General features: G+C 44.4%; 1 protein-coding gene across 1 annotated transcript in view; it reads right to left on the bottom strand.

The window, feature by feature from the left end:
- CCNE1 (cyclin E1) overlaps nucleotides 1–20,361 on the bottom strand; it is a 60,751-nt gene that overhangs the window by 31,171 nt on the left and 9,219 nt on the right. Inside the window, exons 5-6 of the mRNA XM_078670305.1 lie at nucleotides 13,962–14,113; nucleotides 7,551–7,686 (exon numbers count right to left, since the gene is read on the bottom strand). Of these exons, the coding sequence (XP_078526431.1) occupies nucleotides 7,551–7,686; nucleotides 13,962–14,113 (288 nt within the window). The remainder of the gene's footprint in view (nucleotides 1–7,550; nucleotides 7,687–13,961; nucleotides 14,114–20,361) is intronic.

Genomic DNA, 20,361 nt, shown 5'->3' with positions numbered 1-20,361 from the left:
TTACATTGATGCTATGTATGTCCCCTGTTTTATTGACCTTTGTCTCTAAAATGTAAAGAGCTCCGATAAACCCGGGTCCAGCCAGCGCTATATAAAACCTCTAAAATAAATAAATATGGAGAGGAGGGCTGTGCGCCCGCACACTAAAATGAGAATACATACATATTTAATTAAGCGCCGGCAGATTATAATTCAGGGATAAATATTTCCCTTATTAGGTTATTCTATTTGATTGATAAAGATGATTATGGATTAATTGATCAGAACAGGACTACAGCGCAGTGTACAATTAGCACTTTTTGCATAGGACTGAACAGTAAATGGACGGGTGAGACGAAGCGAGGTGAAGTTTGGCCGATTGGATATCAGAAACTTTAGCAAGGCTGGAAGACAAGAAGTGGCCGCAGAAAATATACTGGGATTTTATTGAATTGGATATAGCTGATTAGAATAAAGATAGTTTGCGGCAAAATGATCCGAATGAGACTGCTAGGCAAGGCAATAGAAAGCGGCAGCATAAAAGAAACTGACATGACAGGATTCGACATAGCGGACCGGATAGAGAAAATCTGAGGGTAGATTGGAGCGTAGTGCGCAATCTGATTTTTTTCGACTGTTTCTGGTCTTTGGAAATCTGATTGGTTATGGGTAGATTGGAACACAATGATTGGTGGGGTAAATACCAGAAACTAATGCGGGGCCAGGAAGAGAACGGATGGCCGCCTGGTTTAAGATACCGTAATTTGATTGAAGGAGGCAATGCAGACCTGAACGCACCGACAAATGTAAGTCACAGAAGCCATTTACTTAGATTTTGAGGAGAATAAAGAGTCTAAGATTGTCTCTTTACGTCTTTATCTTTTTGGTCATTAGATTAAGAAATTCAAGAGTAATATGTGGATTGGAAAGGAAGATTAAACATAACGACTGAGAAAGAAGATTGTTTGAAACTTGTTTCTGGAAGAATACGTCTAATTACACATGGTTTGTACCACCACCACGTATAATTTGTAGTAAATTAATACCCATGGAGGATCACGGGTGATTGACCACAACACAAATTCTTCTCAATTATAGTTTTAAAGAGCAGTAAGGAAAACATTGAAAAAAATTGTTGTAAGGGCCACGCTGAACTCACAAAGTGTGAAGAGAAACGGGGAGAACAGAAATATAAACTGAATGATACGCCACAATAGGTGGGTGTTGGTTTACAACAACAAGGGAATCAAGAAGGATAGGGATAAAAAGAATAGATGGTTAATGGTTGACAAGAGTGATTGATCTGAAATATAGGTATGTCCTATACAATACACATTGCGTTTGATTTGGAGTGTATTCGAATTCGTTAATGAGGACAATTTTGTGGAAGTAACTGATCGTTATTATCCTGGGCTATCAACTATAGAATGGATTTAGGCAGATCATTGTACAATAATGTATTTGAATAGCTTCTGATAGATAAGAGTTATGTAGTTAAATTGTTAAGTAGTCATAATAGTAATATTGATTTGTACATTTATATTTTTGCAGCCCTGATGACGTCCAGCAAAGGGACGAAACGCGTTGGCTGTCAAGATCTTTGCTTAGTAGCTGTCAAGACATTTGTATAATGAATATGTATTGTTGAATACATTGTGATTGACTGTCAAAATCATTGTACAGGGTAGATGAGTACATGTTTGGAAGCATATTGAAATAAAAAATGAAATAAGTGGACTTTAAATTCACAAACTGGCCTGGAGACTGTTCTTGGGACTTCTGTAATTAAAACATTTACATAGTATATAGATAAGATGCTCCTTTCTCTTTCTTAAATGTGCACCTTCATAGAACTCTAGACTAAGTGCATGAGAGCGAGAGTACCCATCAAGACAAACTGAAAGAACAGAGGCATCAGGGGAAGGGGAATTCCCTGAGCCTCCTTTTACCATCTCAAAGTATCCTCCAAGGATAGATTCAAGGAGAGAGACTCGCATGAAGAATAGCTCCAGCCCTAGTTGACTTTGAGGAAAGATACAGTGGCCACTGATTTGCCATCAAAGAACCAATATTCGGTGCCTGTTTGCTAGAAAGAAGTGTACCATTTGACAGAAGTAAACATAAACTTTATTTTCCACAGACTTCTGAATAGAAGGTGAAGCCTCAGAAGCTGCTGCCCATGATATCAGATTCAGAGTAATCAAGCTCACTATTTCCAGGCCAGCAACACCAGCACTGGAAAAACCAAATTCTCCATCACCAGTACGTCATGTGGACTTTTCACCTACTAGACCTCCACTTGCAGAAAATCAGCCACCTTCAAGACTGCAAATCACACCAGACAGTTTCTCACGGAGATCCAGAACGGCTCTGCGTCACATTCCATGTAGAGCGCTCAAGGTACCAAACACCCATGCCGTTACAGGCACTCAAAAAGATATCTACTATAGGTGATCATCAAGATGTTATGCCATACATATTCAGGTCCTTCCACGTTTACGGTCTTCATCTAGATCAGGCTTCTCGGTGCATTGGAGATGAAAATTTATTTTCAGAATTCCTAAACTGAGGTTTTAAAAAAATGGCTGAAATGCAAAAATATTTTCAAGTTGATATTTGAGAGATCAATCGTGCAGCATGAGAGACTGGTCACTAATTTCATTACTTTGGTGCCAGGGTGTCTGCAGCTATAGCACTTCTGTATTAACCGAGCATTTATAGTCCTTGCACGCAGGCAAAGCATTTACATTACTGTTAGCAACAATACGTGATGAACTGAAGTGATCTCTGAACTCCCATATAGCAGACAATGTCATCTTGTCTGATGTGGTCACTATGTTAAACTAATAGTAGGGCGGAATGATTTTCATTGCATGCAAGTGCTCTCATTTAAAAAAAGGTTGGAAACCCTTAAAGCACTGGTAAGGGTTCAACTTTAACTGACTTGCCTAAACAATTGTGAAGCCTTTTAGGAGATCCACGGGTGTATGATTGCCATTAAATTATTAGAGCTGCTTCAGGCCCGTACGATCTTGCTGCACATTGCTAGTGTCATGGTCTAGCATAATGACTATCGTAGTCAGTGCTATTAGTCTTAAAGCAAAGGCACAGCAAAGAACGTAACCTTCCCTTCTTGGGAAAACCTTTATTCAGCTCTCATGTTTATAACAAATTGCACAAATGAAAGTGTCAATAGAGAATTTCAAAACCGTAAATTTAGAAAAGATGAAGTATTAGAGGAAGCAGTCCTACGGGTCCTTTGGCCATAGATATTATGATCAGAGAATTCATGGTCCTCAGTGGATTCAAAGGCAATCTTACTACCAACAATGGCATCCACCCAGAGGGAACGAGGGCAATGTCAAACTACCTCCTCACTCTGCAATTCTAATACCCAATCCAGTGTGCACACGAGAGGGGGCGGAGTTAAGCACATAAACATTTCCTGAAGAATAAAACCATTATACATGGACAAATGGATTCTAGCTATTGAATAAAATGGCCATTGCCTCAGATTCAGGTCACCACCTCCAACAATACTCTAAAAACATTGTTCAAACGCCATCTGAAAAAACTACAAGAGCTAGACATCCTTTTACAAAAACAGATCATGGAAAGAATTCCTCCTCTAATGAACAGATTTGTTCATTCAACTTTTTTATGAAGGGCCCTAGGAACAAGCTTAGGTCCATTCTAGATCTGAAACTTGCAAACAAGAGGATAAAGAGAGAGAGCACTACAGGAAGCAAACACTCCAAAACTACCTACAAATACAATAGGACGGATTTTTTACCGTAGGTGGTCAGGGTTCATTATTTTAAATTCTTGATCATTGTGGTTGTGAATGAATATTACCAGCACACAATGCTTCTGTTCATCAGCCTTAAGTCGACACTAAGGACTCCCAAAACACATGGCTGTAGTCGCAGCTCATCTCAGGACGCGGAAAGTCTTCCATGTCTAAAAGACAGGTTGATCACGGCTACAGGATCACAACAAGCTCCTCAACATTTTTAGCACACAGTGGCTGCTCTCGGCTGGAGGTCAATGAAACAAAATCATCTACCTCAGTACAGTCCCTGTACTATCTCGGAGGTGTATTGGATACTCTTAAGGTAAATGTGTACCCTTCAAAAGAGACTACTTTCCACTTGAAAGGCCACGATCTTCTGAAAACAAAATGCAAGAAAACAAGGCAGACCTAATCTCTTCTGGGCATAACACCTAGCATTTTCCAGGTAACAAATGCCTGTCTTCATACAAGTCTGGAAAGCCAGTGGTTTAAATTCACAGACAAATATGAGAACCAACTCATCCTTTATTTCCATGCAGCCCATTGCTTCCTACAGTGGTGTAGTCCACAGAATCAACTTTGTGCAAAGAATTTCAATGTGGACATTTCAACTCAAAAGACTAACCAACACCTTTGACTGGTTAGAGGATCATATGGTTCCGAATACGGGGACTCAAGGAAAAGTTATAGCATTTTGCTGAACTAAAGGCTGTGTGTTTAGCCCTGAAAGCTTTTTTTCTGCTTCAGATAAAGATTCTCTACTTGTTCAGATGGGCAACAAAACAAAGCTCTAGCAAAGGGGGGGAAATGAGATCCAGAGATCTCTCTGGAAACGTATTCAGCAAGGGGTTGATAATTCCATATATAAATATTGCAGGGATCCGAACTGCTCAAGTTGGATCCCTGAGCAGGACATTTCAGGAAGGTTACCAAGCAGAGTTCAGACACCGCATCCTACATTACCAATATCTTTGGTGACCAAGGCTTTCCTTCATTAGAGCTCTGTACAAAATTAGAGGACAAGAAAAAATAAACCCATGGCAGACATTTTGCCGCCAGATTGTACCAACCGAGGACTAAAGAGAATACCATATGGATAGACTGGCCTAGGAAAGGCTACACCTGTACAGATTTCCCAGATACCCGTGATAATCAAACTGACATACTCTGGGCCAGGGTGATTTTGGTAGCACCAGATTTGCCCCGAAAGTGGTGGTTCACAGACTCACTTGAGAGTTAACACAAGAGGTGGCTGTGCAGACCAGATAGTCACATGTTCAGACGACAAGTTCACAATCAAAACCTCCCATCTTTGAATTTGGTCTAACTCATACAATATTAACACCGGAGTCTCCAGCATGAGTGCATTGACATTCTAAATTAGTCCAACTATCCACAAGAGCTTTGTACTATTTAAAATGGAAGAGATTTGGCACCCAGTATACACAAAATGACTTTAATCCCACTACCTGTTAAGAATAAGCACTATTACATTAGGTTCTTTACTTGGTCAGGCTTATAATTGTCCTTCCTTTAGGCAGCAATAGCTGCAAAATGGACCTTAATGAAATGTTCTTCCAAAGCACCCATGCCCCCCCCCCCGCCCCCCAATCAAGAACTTCCATGAAGATAAAAAAGTTCTTGTGCAACCTCTTCAACTTCCACGGAAAGTCGATTTCCTTGTAGCTTTAACACAATCGCACATGGTTCGTGAAATCCAGGCATTGGGCTCCCACGAACACTGGACAGTGTTCCAACAAAGTAGCCAAGTGGACTCAGGGTTTCATACCCAAGGTAATCTCTGGTTTTCATGTAAATCTATTTCTCTTAAGACTTCCTTTCAGAATAAAGATACCCCAACTACAAGATCTTATGAGTCTTTTGGCTAAACCAGTTACATAAAACTAAACACTAAGCAGACATACACCATCTTGATTCAGTCTAGAGCAGATGCCCAAATAGGACAGAACACAATGCGCATATAATTTTTCCGCCCTACCACTGCTTGTTTTTAGTGTTTGTATTCCTGTTCTATTCAGTGCTAAGGATTATCAATGAAGATCCTGTGATAGAATGGTTGCTACCTATAATCCTAGTAGTTCAGGGGAATCACCATCGACATAAGCAAGCCAACTTCCTTCTCAGTGGACAGAAGTCAGAATTTCTTTTGCATGTTTATATAGCACAAACTCTGTCCCGGGGCATCCGATCACTTGACGAAAGCAGCAGGCTTTTTTTACTAAGATTAATTTATCCAAAATCACAGGATGTTGATCAGAGGCTGGACGTCATAACTAGTTCCAAAGTCAGCAGCTCGAGCCACATCTAGTCCACATACTTTTTTTATAAGCTACTGGAAAACACTGCAGTGTTTTACAGCCTTGCAGGGGCACTGCCTACATGCTCCATTATCCTCCGTTTATCCTCATAGTTTACAATTAAAAAAGTTGTGAAAGGCATGTGACATTAAGTATTATAGCAGGGTGACAAAAGGCATAGGCGCAAACCTGAAACCGGTTTTGAATTGGTAGTTAGAGGCTCACCGCTTGTAAACTGAGTGCTTGGTAAGTGCGAGCAGCCACTCTTATGCTGTAAGGTTGGGAGATCAAGCCCAATACATTAAATATGTAGCAAGCACTCCAAATTAAGCAAACTATATGTTCAGTCCTTCAGGCAACTTCTCCATTCACAGTATACAAACTGAATTCTAACCAGTCAACCACGAGTACCACCATCTGGGCTTCACCCTATGACGTCATCGGGGTTTCAGGAATGGGTCAACGAAAGAATTCCTTGAAAAAACGTATTGCCTGGCTAGAATACGACAAGCTTGGAAACTAAAGAATAAGTTGTGTGAAGGGCTGAAATACAATTTGTTGCTTGATTTGTGGACCTTGCAATCTAATTTTATAGAATTCTTGAAATGTGTTATTTCTTTAAAGTAAACGTAACTGGGCAATACAACCAGTTTTATAGACTGCTAAACAATTTTTCAAATAAGAAAACATGGCTTTACTAAACACGGGTGACATTTTCTTTAAAAACTGTTCCTGGATCCCACACGTGTACAAGAACATTCCGCGCTAACATTTCAATATTGAACTTTAGTTTCATGTTCCACTGATCATGTGACATTGGTCATAACACTGGTTTACCATGCGATATTTCCCGCCCCAGTGAAAGGTTTTCCAGCAGAATATATTATCTGTCTAAAATCTGATATTGCGGCAAATGGCCAGATACCAGACATGGACATGGATTATTAAAACGTGGTTGCAGAAAAAAACGGTCCTTGTCAGATTTTTAGGGTATCCACACTTTATAGGATATAAATGAAGATTAGCTACGTACAAACATTTTGAAAACTGACGCAACACTTGCACATAAAGACAGCACATAGATTATATTGCCAGTGTGCATGATTATATCAGTTTTCTGTTGGTATATACTAGAAAACAGATCCCCTCCGTTCACGATGACAAACCTTTTCATAACATTCCAATGCATTAACACACAAACAAGGTTTTCTGCAAAACTAAACTCTAAGAATCCCCAATCAATACCATCCCAGATACATGGGATGCAAGAGATCGCAATATTTGACAATTCCAACCTGTTTGATGGTTTATGGTCAGTTCCTTCAACTTGCACAGTCTGCTCTTACACCCATGGAGCTTAACCAGACATGCACCAAAAGCTTCAGGCCATCTCCTATTCGGTTCACATTTAAACTTGGCATGTTTGTAGGTGTTGCTGCTGCCATTAACTCAAGGCTCACCTCCATCAACCAGTCCAGGAGAATTGCCCTCATTTTTGGCTGCAGGTGAGGGTGTCGCTGCATAAAGTGTTTATCCCTCACGTAGGTATGTTCTTTGAGCACCATATTCTTCCAAACAACATCTTTGCTTCCAAACCTTAAGAAAAGAAAAAAAATGTATAACCCTGCTGGAAAGTATAGTGTGCAGAATAGCATTGGGTGAATGAGTCTCTCTACAATGCTGGCCAACCAATCGAGATTTAATCAACTAATGTCCAATTCATAATAAATCACCTGAGAATTTACATGAACCAATGAAACCGGTTCCTTGGTAATGGGTAACTGCAGATCCAAGAAAAACGGTGTCCATACTATGTATGGTACAATTTCCTCGAGGACTATTCATGAAAAAATAGAAAAACTTTTGAAAAATATATTCATCTAGGAACAATCTTAAAAATAACAAAGTCAGACGCACCAATCCCATTACTTGTTGCTTGGTTCGAGTGAGGCAAAGAGCAATTAAACTATAAATCAGGCAAGTCCCTGTCTTTAACAAGGAATCACAAAAGCCCAATTTTGTTGCAGACTTGAGCAATTGCTAAGATTAGTGCACAAGATGGAAAGCTTCACAACGGTAATACTAATACTACTACTAATACTACTACCAATACTACCAATACTACCAATACTACCAATACTACCAATACTAATACTAATAATACTAATAATACTAATACTAATAATACTAATAATAGCATCTTATATAGCGCCTGATTACACTAGGAAACAGTGTTCCCCGCGCTGTGTGAACAAAGGACTGGGCAGCTACTGGGAGAGGGGGGAATAGGAGAATGGAAGGCAAAGAGGGGGAACTCATAGCTTCGGGAGCAGATAGGTTTTTAGATTGACTGAAGATCTTCTCTGATGGCTCCATCCTGAGTTCAATGGGTAGAGAGTTCCATTGTTAACTGGCCAGGTATTTGGAGGACCGACCGCCCATACGTGCCCGGTAAATTCTGGGCACTTGGAAAAGCATACAGCCTAGAGATCTTAAATGGCGTTTGGGTTGATACTTGGTCAATAATTTTTGGAGATATTGGTCCTTTCGCTTGGGCAATGCGGTGAGTCAGGCACATTGTTTTAAATACAATACACTCTCGTATGGGCAGCCAATGAAGGGTGGCTAAGGTGCGTTTCCCGGATGACTTTCTAGACCAGCTAAGTGCCAATCTAGCAGCTGCGTTCTGCACGCATTGTAGACGCTAAAGACTTTTTTTTGCTCAGACCCATATACAGTGAATTACTGTAGTCAAGATGGGGGGTTACGAGGGCATGGATCAGAGTTTTCCTACTAGTTGCAGGGAGAGAGTCCAGAGTCTTACGTAGAGTCTTGAGGATGCCGTAGCATTTGCCTGCAATCCCTCTAGTGTGGTGTTCAAAGGACAGAGTTGTCTAATCTGACCTCCAAGTTTTTCACCTGCTCGGAGGGCTTTGGAATGGCGCAGAGTTCTAATGGCCACCATGCAGACGACCAGATGGATGGAGTCTTCCCCCGACATGAGAAGCTCTGTTTTATTCTCATTGAGGCACAGACAGTTGGTATTCATCCATCCAGCTAGATCACTAAGACATACCGAAAAGCTAGCCGAGGCTTCCTCGGGCGGCCGAGAGAGTGTCACTATCAGCTGAGTGTCATCCGCGTATGACACTCTCGACCCCGTACGCCTAAACTATCTTGGCCAGGGGTGCCATATAAAGATTGAATAGTGTAGGGCTCAGGATTGAGCCCTGCGGTACCCCGTGCCTGAGTGATCGTACTTCCAATTTAAATGGTGGGCAATGGACTTGAAATTGCCTATTTGCCAAGAACGCGTGCATCCATTCGTGAGCCAGGCCCTCAATTCCAACCTAGCCAAGACGCGAGAGTAGTAGGGGGTGTGAGACGGTATCGAATGCCGCGCTCAGATCTAACAAAAGGAGCGCAGCTGTCAGCCCCTCATCTACTCTACTTCTTAATAGCTCTGTGGAAAAGAGAAGAGCTGATTCTGTAGAGTGATACACTCTAAACCCCGACTGCGTGGGGTGGAGATAATGACCCTCTTCTAAGTGTTTTATCAGCTGGGCATTAACTATCTTTTCCACCACCTTAGCGCAGAAGCGATATAGGACGATAGTTGTCCAGCTGGGTTACACGGAGGTTATCCTTTTTCTTGATAGGGATAACCTGCGCTGTTTTTCAGTCTTGTGGTACGTGGCTCGTCTGAAAGGACAATTTAGCCATATGGCTTATATGATTTACAAGAAGTTCAGCCTGATTTCTGAAGATCTTGGGGCGAGCTATGTCTTTAGGGGAGCCAGATTGGATACTAAGAATGATTCTCAGCAGCTCAGTGTTATCTGGCACTGTAAACTGGTTGAGGTGACAAATATTTGTCTGCTCAGCGGTAGTGGCATGGTCTGAATGAACCATCCGTGACCTCTGGATAGGTTTTGTAGATATTCTCAACTTTTTGTACGAAGAAGACCGCAATCGCTTCACAAGTTGCTATAGAGTGAATATCTGGGGCTATAGTCCTCTCCGATGAGGTGAGTTCCTTGTATATGACAAAGAGTTCCTTAGTAGAATTATCAGCTGATTCATTTCTTTTATTTAGAAAGTTTCTTTTGGCTATTCTAATCCTCCTATGGTAATTAATGCTATTTTTATATTGGAGCTTGGCTGTTTCTTCATATTTACTGCGCAAGATGCGCTCTAGCTTTTTGCACTTTGATAGCTTTTAAGTCAGCGTCAAACCATTGTGCCGATTTAGAGCCTCTTACTGGCGCCTTGGTAGTCCATGGTGCAGCTGCGTCCAGCGCTCTCGTTAGCCAACTCTCATAATCCGTCCAGGCTTCCTCAACACTTTCTTTCAATGGGGGGCTACCTGCCTTCAGGGCAAGCTCTAAATCAGCTTGCTTAAGTTTCCCCCATTGCCTGCGCTTGGATGCCATCGGCTTGGTTCGTAGGGGTTGTTTAGGCCCTCCTGGGATAGTAAACTTGATCAGAAAGTGGTCCGACCATAGTACCTGGATAGGAGGTTGAACCGCCACTCCCTCCCAGTTAGCAAAGATCGGATCAAGGAGGTGACCCGCCTTATGGGTGGAACTCAGGAATTGTAGTTTGAGATTAAACATTTCTAGGGATGCAAGTAATCCTCGGGCTTCTCTATTATTTTCATCTTCAAGATGGAGGCTTAGGTCCCCTAGGATAATAGCTTATTGTCCCCTAGGATAATAGCTTATTGTATCGCAAAGCTGATTGAGCAATTACCTCTGTCAGACTGTCTATAAAATTTGTAGACCCTCCAGGCGGGCGGTAAATTAGATAGCCATTAAAGGTTATATTAGGCCTGTATTTAATCGCAAAGAAAGCAGCTTCACTATCCTTGATCGTAACAGCTTCCAGGGTGCATGTCAATTCGAGTTTATGAATAATAGCAATACCCCCTCCCCTGTGTCTCGGTCCAATTTTAGTATACCATAATCTTGGGGTAGAGCCTCCAGAATATCTGGGGTGGACTCATCTAGCTACGTCTCGGTCAGGAAAAGAACTTCTGGTTTTATTAAAAGGTCAAATATTTCGAATTTATGTTTCCTAAGCGATCGACAATTGATCTGCAACATAATCAGAGACTTCATCTTGTATTAAAGTTCATTTCTGTTCTTGGGGTTGTAAGGGCAAGTCCTACAGCTCAGGGGCATCATTTCAGCTTTCAATGAACGCCTGCATGCTTTCATGGTAGGTGGACAGAGGCGTTCTAGCTGGTCTTTGGAGTATGTAATCACTTTAAGGGAGTCTGAAGGAATTTGAGCAGGGGTTTGTGCCCCTGGCCCCGTCCGGCCACAGACTGGCTTGCCTCTGGCGCGCCCGCTGCGCGGACGGGAGAGGGCGTTCATTTTATAGCGTCTAGGCCCAAATCGCCCAAACACTAGAGCGCTGTCCTCGTCCTCCCCCAAGATGGCACCCAAAGTCTGCGCCTGGAGGGGTTGAGGCCGAGGAACAACAGGAGCCCGAAAACTGCGCCGAGGTCACAGGAGATTCTGGAGGTAAGATGCAGCAAGGGGGGCAATAAAAACAGCAATAATGCACTTGTGCGAATTAAAGAAATAATTAGCTCTAGTAAAATAAACAGAGCTAAGTTTTTAAAAATGAAAGCCCTAAACTCCCGGCTTCCGCCTAAAGAGTCCTAGTTCGAAGAGGTCAAATAACCGGTCTAAATATATATCAAAGTGGAAAGGGATCTGCACACAGGTGAATCAATGGGACCCATGACATCACATGGATAGGTTAGCTGGATCATCACCCACTAGTACCACCATTGGCATGCTTCATCATTGGATCCTCACCCACTGCACCGAGTGGGTGGGCTCAGCATGGTTTTTAAGGGGAGCTCTTACTAAAACAATTGTGCAAGTTAAAAAAGCCTTCAGGGTCCCAATTCCTGTTTATTAATAAGGTCCTTTAGCTGGGATAAAAACAGTGTGATATTCAAAGTGGGCAATGACCCCAACGCCTATAGCTCAGTAAGATAGTCATGCAAGTGTATTCTTTAAAATAGCAGTACTTTTTATGCATCCAAGATGTAGCACCATTGTCACCCTTTAAGTGATCTGCAAAATATCTGCAGTCCGGGATGGTTCTCTTATTGCACTTTAAAAGATTCACGACACTTCTTGCATGCTTAGAGTAACTGTGGCAAACAAAAGCATGCACGTTTTTGTGGGCAAAGAAACAATGAATATCCAGCCACTCATGGCTGTACGTGCTATTAAGGGCATACAAAGCTGGATTAGGAAATTAGGTCTATGAACGCAATAATTGTGTTACCACAAAAGTGTATTAATAGAATACTAAATGGCTTTCTATAGTATGAGAAACGGAAAAGATGAATTTGAGTGCAATGGAACATTAACCCCTGGTAAGTGACTTTCGGAATTGTCTGTTAAAGTCTTCACATCAAAATTGTAGTAGTGTTTAGTAGCACATATGGCCTCAGTTTTAACAATTTTGTTTTTTGGAGGGAAAAAAGGATTTGCTTTCTCAACCAGGTAACAGACCCATACTACAAGTCCAGGATACAGAAAGGTACTCTGCAGGGAGAGTTAGGCTTATCAGAAAGCCAAGTCTAGTGCATGAAGGATATGCAAGCAGAACTAGGATTGTTCTAGTTTCCAAAGCATCGAAAAACTATAGCAATCGGTCGGCAAAGGAGGGGGGTATAACACAACAGTGGGGTGAGAAAAAATAAGTCCAGTCGATATCATGCCGGGTAGGAAGGGAAAAGGTTGTAAGTGTGCTATTCCTCGCTTATTAGGCAATCTAGGTGGAGCCCAGCAGGTCCCTCAAAATTGGGGCCCTCTGAGACGAGCATCACCGGGAGGGGTGACTCCTGGGTAGCACCCAGGAAAAGTGACAGTAGCTGGTTCCAAAATGGGTCTCTAGGACGTCGGCAAAGACCCATGGCTTCATCCCTATTGAGCGCAGACGCCTCAGACCAACGGGTCACTGCAGCCCCCCAGGTCATGCTGTTATGGGTGGCACGGTTTACCAGCAGTCAAAAGTGCGCTTGGCCATGGCGAAGGCCTAATCAGTGAAACGGGCTGCTGTTTTATACTTTTACACTTTTATATGCTTGGGGGGGCCTGCCTCCCAGGTGTCTTTGGGCAGGCGATTTACTTCTCCTTCCTTATTGTGTATTGGACTAGTTTCCCTCGCTATAGTAGTTGGCGCAATTCTGTTTGAGTATTTAAATTAATTGGTGCTATCATTACCATACTTCTGATTACAACTACCGCACGTGCTTCTAACAAAAAACTATAGAATCTACTGATAACTATAAAATCTCAGTTAGGAAAGGCTGGTTAAATGAAAGGCAGAGGAAGAAATGTTGAACCCTGTTTCAAGGTAATCTGTTGTACTACGAATAGCAATCTGAGTTCCTGCTAGGTGGATGGCTAGTATACCACTCAGATTCTTAGCGGGCATTTATACACACTTCAAACTTTATTTTATAAACTCTCAGATTATACATTATGAACTCAGGAGTACCAGTCATGGGTTACAGCAATTACTTCTATTCAGTCCAGTTACAAAAATAATCTGACCTATTGATAAAGGGGGTAGTCCAAGTGGGCATTCATAAAAACATAACTATGGGTTCCAACCATCACTTTTAGAGTACAGCAATGCCTGAACTGTTTCACTGAATTTCTACATAAAAGTGAGCATCAAAGTAGGTTTTAATAAATATGAACAGAAAGGCTTTAGCATTTTTAGTTTAGTCTCCGGATACGTCAATATATCAACGATTCACTAACGTCACACTGGTATACAAGCTGGAGGAAATGCAGTAACTACTTTGGAGGAGGAAAAAAACTGAAAAGTCATACCCAAGGATCGGCAGAGGAGATGCCCTCACTGGAGTGAACCGGTGAATATCAAATGGAGAGAAACCACTCCTGCATTCGCCATCATCTTTTTCAGGAGTAGGAATAAGCAGGTGTGGACTTCTACAAGAGCCTCTCTCACAGGCACAGGAATCCTATACAAAGGAAATAAAGATTTCAAAGCATCTGCATTCCAATTATCCTTTCATGTCAGTAGCATTGAATAAACAGATTTATGGAACGAAGTCTGGCAAACCCCTCAGTCATGAAAAAGGGTAAGGTCTTAAATAAGACCAGTATGGTAGAACTTTAGTTTGGAATTAATTAGAGATTGGACAGTTATTTGAATGTATGAATTATCACTAAATATATATAAAAAAGCGCCATCCCACAACTAAAGAGACTTTACTACCAAAACCTGGTGCAACCACATTACAGGTCTGACAGAAAACACCACGAGAGCTCTAAATTGTGGCAACCTCCTAAAATCAATTTTACTAAATTAAACATTGCAATCATTATCTACATCAAACTGACCTGCACAGCAGGCTTGCAATCAAAAGTAAGATGTAAATATCCATGTCCACATTTACAGGCAGCATAGCAAATCAATCTACAGCACACAACTCGCATGCAATTAGAAAGGTACTGAAATGAAGGGTTTAGTGTAGGAAAAATGACTGCAACTGACTAATCAGTGCTTTGAACAAAGTTCTGTAGCAGTGAGGGAGAACCAATGATACGGCAGGATTAATTTGGATGCAAAGTTATTTTAAAAATAAAAATTCCCGTTTAGCAGAATAAAGGATTTCATTGCACAGATCATATTCCTCAAATTGAGATCCTGAAATTGAATAGAACGCTTTGGAATTAAACCACTACAGAGATTTAGTTTAATAAAATATTAAGAATGCAAGACAACAGGCCAATCTTTATTCTTGAGGGATTAAAGTCATGGAATCCTGGCCAATCATGGCCCTGTGAAAATAATGTAGAACCTCCTTAGCCTTTTCTACGATTTGACAGGTATTGTATCATGGGTGCTGGTAAAACTTTAATAAGAGGGCCACAAACCCAAAAAATGGATTCTTACAATTAGGGCAATATTTCGTTTTGCCAAACCAGGACTTGAATGTTTAATTCTTAAATGAGGTGGTAAGTCGTCTCCAAAATTGTGTCAAATGTTTTACAAGACAGCACATTAATGGACTGACTACATAGCATAATTTGAATCTTTAACATTGAAACTAAAGTCAAAAAGAGTTTGGACATTAGTTCTAGTTAGTTTATAATATACACTGCCAACGCTTTCAGCAAAGCTGCAAACCGTGATCTGCAATTTTTCATAGACTACCAAAACAGAAAGCGAGCGCATACTAATAATTTGAGATTTTAGTAACTTTAGACAAGACATGAAAATGGTGGATATTTGAGGGGGGCGTGGCCAAGAGCCGAGCATGGCGGACGCTTGTTGAATTAGCTCCGGCCTCTGCCCGGTTAAACTAGCATAATATCCTGCTATCCAGACGGCCCGCCCGGGCGTGCATAAGGTGGAGATAGCGGTGGGCAGACCGGTCAGAGTCCAGTGCCCGGCAAAACAGCTTACACGACGACGAAGCGTCTGCGGCGGGAGAGGCCTGTTGCCAGCCCGGAAGCCGCGACCTTGAGTGCAGTGTGGGCCCGCAGAGAGATTGACCTGCCAGGGGACGCCGAGTTGTAGAGAGGCAGAGCCTCTGGAGGATCGCCTACAGAGGTGGGAGGGTGCCAACGCTGACCCCCAGAACACTGCCGGAACACCAGGCGTGCACCGCCGGAAAGCCACTGAGCTGCCCTGCCGAGCGAGGCCCGGCGGGGACCGGGGGACGGCAGCCGTGCCTGCGGCGTAGTGGAGTGAGAAGAGCCTAGACGGGGTCAACTTGCAGCAGAGCGACGGAGCACAGCGAAGGCCGAACTTTTGAGGTCCACGCTATAACCGGTCCTCACGGCGGCCCAGGAGGTGAGGACTGAGGGCCGTTGCAGCGGCGCGCATTACCGCCGGGGATACAGAGGCGCGTGTGGCCGGCCGACGCTGCAGGAGAGCTGCGTCGGCAGAATAAGGCGGCTACCGAGTGGTACCACGCCCTTGCTGACCACCTGAGGGGGGCAGAGCGGATATAGCCGAGAAAAAAACTGAATCGCCTGAAGAGGACTCAGTCCCTGTGTTTTCTGCCCGGAGGCCGGCATCTAGAAGCCCCCCCCCCCTCCCCCCTGGAGATACAACTGGTGCCGGAGGCCGTGTGGCTGACGCCGGGAATACTGTCGGACATTGGGCCTGGTGAGGTAGGAGTGGCTCTCGACGCGGCTGCAGAGCCCCACAGGTCTGCGGGCGGTGAAGACACGCTGCCGCATAAGCCGCAGGGCGCCAGACGGAGGGACATTGGCCTTCCTGATTAAGAGGGGTGGACTCCATTGAGGTGCGGAGGGCCCGCACGGACACGAGCGTAGAGAGGACGGCGGGGGTACGCGGGGCCGGCCGTGCCCGCCCCGGGCGGCGCCTGCACAAGAGACAAGAAGTAGTATAACGATTTTGACTGGGTGCGGTGTAGCTGGCCACTGCTGGGACTCAGGCCGGAGTTACTGTGACGAGCTCAATATCGCCATAGGCGCGCCAAGAGCGGCTTGAAGATACCACACCACTCCGCCCACGCACGGAACATCAGCGGTAGGTGAGCCGGGATCGGCGCAAGCGGGATATCTGTGGCACGACCTGCTGATTACTGAAACGTGGTCCCCGGGGGCATAAGCACCGCCATCCTGTCGTCGAGAAACATGGGCAGGAACAGGGCCAAGATACCGGACAGGGGCACTGAACTGACGCAGCAATCCACGGGATCAGACGACCCTCTGGCCTCTTCCAATGTTGAGATGGTGCCTCCAACGGGCCTGACCTCACAAGAGGCTAAACTGGACCTTATCCTGACGGAGATACGTGCTTCCAGGGAAGCGATGGAAACACGCATGGACCAGATGGCAACTGGTATGTCTCTACTGCGCGCGGATCATAACAAGTTGGCGGAGAGGGTCACGGAACATAAATTGGCCCTGGACGATCTGATTCCGCAGCAGACAGAGCAATCCACGAAAATGGAAAACATGGAGAAGCAGCTGAAACTCATGGGAGAGGATGGACGACGCGGAAGGGCGCGCGTGCCGCAATAATGTGCGAATCCTAGGCATTCCGGAGCGAAGTGAGGGGAGGAATCCGACGCAGTTCGTGGAGGATTGGCTGAAGAAACTGGCAGGACCGCAGGAGCTTACGCCCCTCTACAGCGTGGAGAGGGCGCACAGGATACCAGGTAGGCCGCCTAGGGCCGGAGCGGCACCCCGTCCTCTAATAGCTCGCCTGCTCAACTACAAAGATAGAGATATAGTCGAGAGTGGCACGGGAGAAGGCGCCCATACGCTTTGAGGACAAAACTACATCGATCTACCCAGACTTCACCCCGACGGTGCAAAGAGCCAGGGCTACGTTTCTGAATGTGAAGAGACGCTTACGGGACAGGAACCTGAAATACGCTTTGCTGTTCCCAGCCCGCCTGAAAATTATTCACCACAACAAATCGCTTTTCTTTGACACGGCCACAGAGGCGGTGGACTGGATGGAGGTGACATTGTTTTTAATAGCGATTTGCTTTTTTAATTGTTTATTCATGTATGAATTGTGTGTGCACCATTGACCTATTGGTAGGGTGCTGACAAAAACCGTAAACATTCTGTTTTTTACATTTTTTGCACTGTGGTACTGTATTTGACATTTGTCTTTGTATATTTTAAAATAAATTGTGTATAACTCTGATTTTATTGTTGGCTTATTATGTATTAATGTCTGGAGTGGATATAAATGCAAAGATCTCTTGAGCTATGGTAGTATAGTTGAGGATAATTGTATCCTTGTTTTATAGGCAATAATAGGGACTGTTCTGATTTCCTGTTTCTTCTCTCTCCTCGTCCCGTCATTGGATATGTGAGGAGACCTCCCTTTTTAAATACTTACAGGAAACGCATTTGAATAGGGATGAAGGTGCGAAAATGCTCAAGAAATGGAAGGGGCAACTGTTTGCTACTACTTACTCGGTGTTCTCTCGGGGGGCGGCAATATGGGTCAGGAACTCAGTCCCCTTTAAGGTGTTGGAAGAGAGGCTGGACCCGGAGGGCAGGTATGTGCTTCTTAGGGGATTGTTGGATGGCTCCCCTGTTGTGCTTGGCTGTGTGTATGCGCCAAATGTGGGTCAGGGAGGTTTTTTAACCGCGCTTAACAGAGCGATAGCTGACTGGTCGGGGCATGTGTGGATTATTGGCGGGGGCTTTAATGCAGTTCTGGACGTATCTCTGGACAGGTCACACCCACCACTGCAGGCTACTGAAAGCAGGAGGCAGGCAGAAGCGCTTTCTCAATGGGCAGCGGGTTGGCGGATATCTGGAGGTGCATGCATTTGACGGATAGGGAGTACACCTTCTTTTCCCCTCCCCATGGTTTACACACGAGAATAGATCACATGTTTTGCAACACAGAATTGCTGGGGGAGATGGTAGTCTCGGAACACATGGGTAAGACCTTTTCGGATCACAATCCAGTTTAAGTCACGCTGAGATGGGGCAGGATACCCACGCCGATACCGACATGGCGTATGTCCCCGGAACTGCTGGAGGATACTGTTTTCAAAGCCACTATGGCAGACTGCATCGCACAACACTTCCGCATAAATGATTGCACGGCTAGCACGCGCCAAATTGAGTGGGATGCCTTTAAGGTGTATATAAGGGGGGAAGCAATGAACACGCGATCGGGTATGAGGCGTATGGTTATGGAGAAGCTCAGCGATGTAGAGGGCCGTTTGGCCATGCTAGAGAGGGAGGCTGCGGGAACGATTTTGCCTTTTACACCATTGCAGGAGGCGCACATTCACCACGCTGAGCTGTTGCAGGAACTGTGTCCCCTGGATTACAGGGAATATACCTGTAGACAACATACTCACGCGGACAAATCTGGGCCCCTGCTAGCTCGATTACTGCGAGATGCCCCGGCCCCAACTCCGGTGTTAGAACCAATTGTAAACCCACTACATACGATGATGTACCTGATGGGCTCAGGGAGCAATTTAACAAAATGGATTACGAGTGGTGTCCGCGCAGGGAGGGCGATATCATTGCAGCCTCTGCGTGAAGTGTGGGAGAGGGAGGCAGGCCGGGTGTTTCGGGATAAGGAGTGGGAGCGTGTTCTTAAGTTTCCCAAGAGAGTTTCGAGGAACCCCAAGTTTAAATTCATTCAACTTATGATCCTAAACCGCGCATACCTCACGCCTCACCGTCTACATGTAATGTTCCCTGCCACGCCAGACTCCTGCCCCCGGTGTGGAATGGAGGACGCTGGGTTAATACATATGCTATGGGATTGCCCGAAATTGGGATTTTTTTGGGCAACCATTCACGCCACATTACACAGAGCGTCCCCTAACAGACAATACGACACTATATCCTCTAGCCTGCTGGGGCTGGGACCCACTGAACGTAGGAAAAGTGTGGCCACGAGGTTCATCGATTTGGCGCTGCTGCTGCCCAAGCGTACTATTACCATGTGGTGGAAATCGAGCAGGCCACCTGACCCAGACGTGTGGAATGCAGACGTGGTGAGGTGGGGTAGGGCCGAAGGTATGGCACTACAGACCGAAGAACGAAAAGGCTTGAGAAGGGTTCCCATATCACTCGAATGGAACACTACTGATATCCTTTGAAATGGCTGATGCGGACACTGCCACCGGGAGCGCGTCTGTGGATGATTGAAATGGATTGGATTGAATGCTTTAGAAACACCGCTTATTCGGACTCCCTTGTGCTCCCTTGTGCTTCCGAATGACAAGGGTTAGCAGCTCATGCATAGACACAGGTGCACTGTATAGGAAGACATTCAGCCACGGCTGAATTGAGGACTGTAGGGACCTAAGGGGCTTTGTGACAGGGATATGGTGAAATTAAGGGACGGTTGAAGACTGTATTGCCATGTATAGATTACACACTGCTTCGATAGAAGTGTCCGGGGAGGGAAGATGGGTGGGGGTGGGGGTGGGGGGGGGGGGGGGGGGGGGGAGTTGGGTGGGGAAAGTTGGGGGTTGAGAGCAATTATGACAAAGAGAAAAGTAACTCGAGCTACTACAGTATTGCTGAAATGTATCACTGGAACATATGTCACACTGAGCTGCACTGTAATGTAATATCTGTTCACTGTTATCCTGCAAATAAAAAAAAAATTTTAAAAAAAAGAATGGTGGATATTTGTTCATGGGAGACTCCCATTTACCCAACTTGACAAAAAGTGTTTTTAACCAAAAGCTAGCCTACCTTGGTGGTGGTCTTTCGATTAGGATAA

Source organism: Lissotriton helveticus, chromosome 12 (genome assembly GCF_964261635.1).
Source record: "Lissotriton helveticus chromosome 12, aLisHel1.1, whole genome shotgun sequence".
NCBI lineage: Eukaryota > Metazoa > Chordata > Amphibia > Caudata > Salamandridae > Lissotriton > Lissotriton helveticus.
The sequence above is the reverse complement of the archived record's forward strand: the minus strand, read 5'-3'. Positions and strand labels throughout refer to the sequence as shown.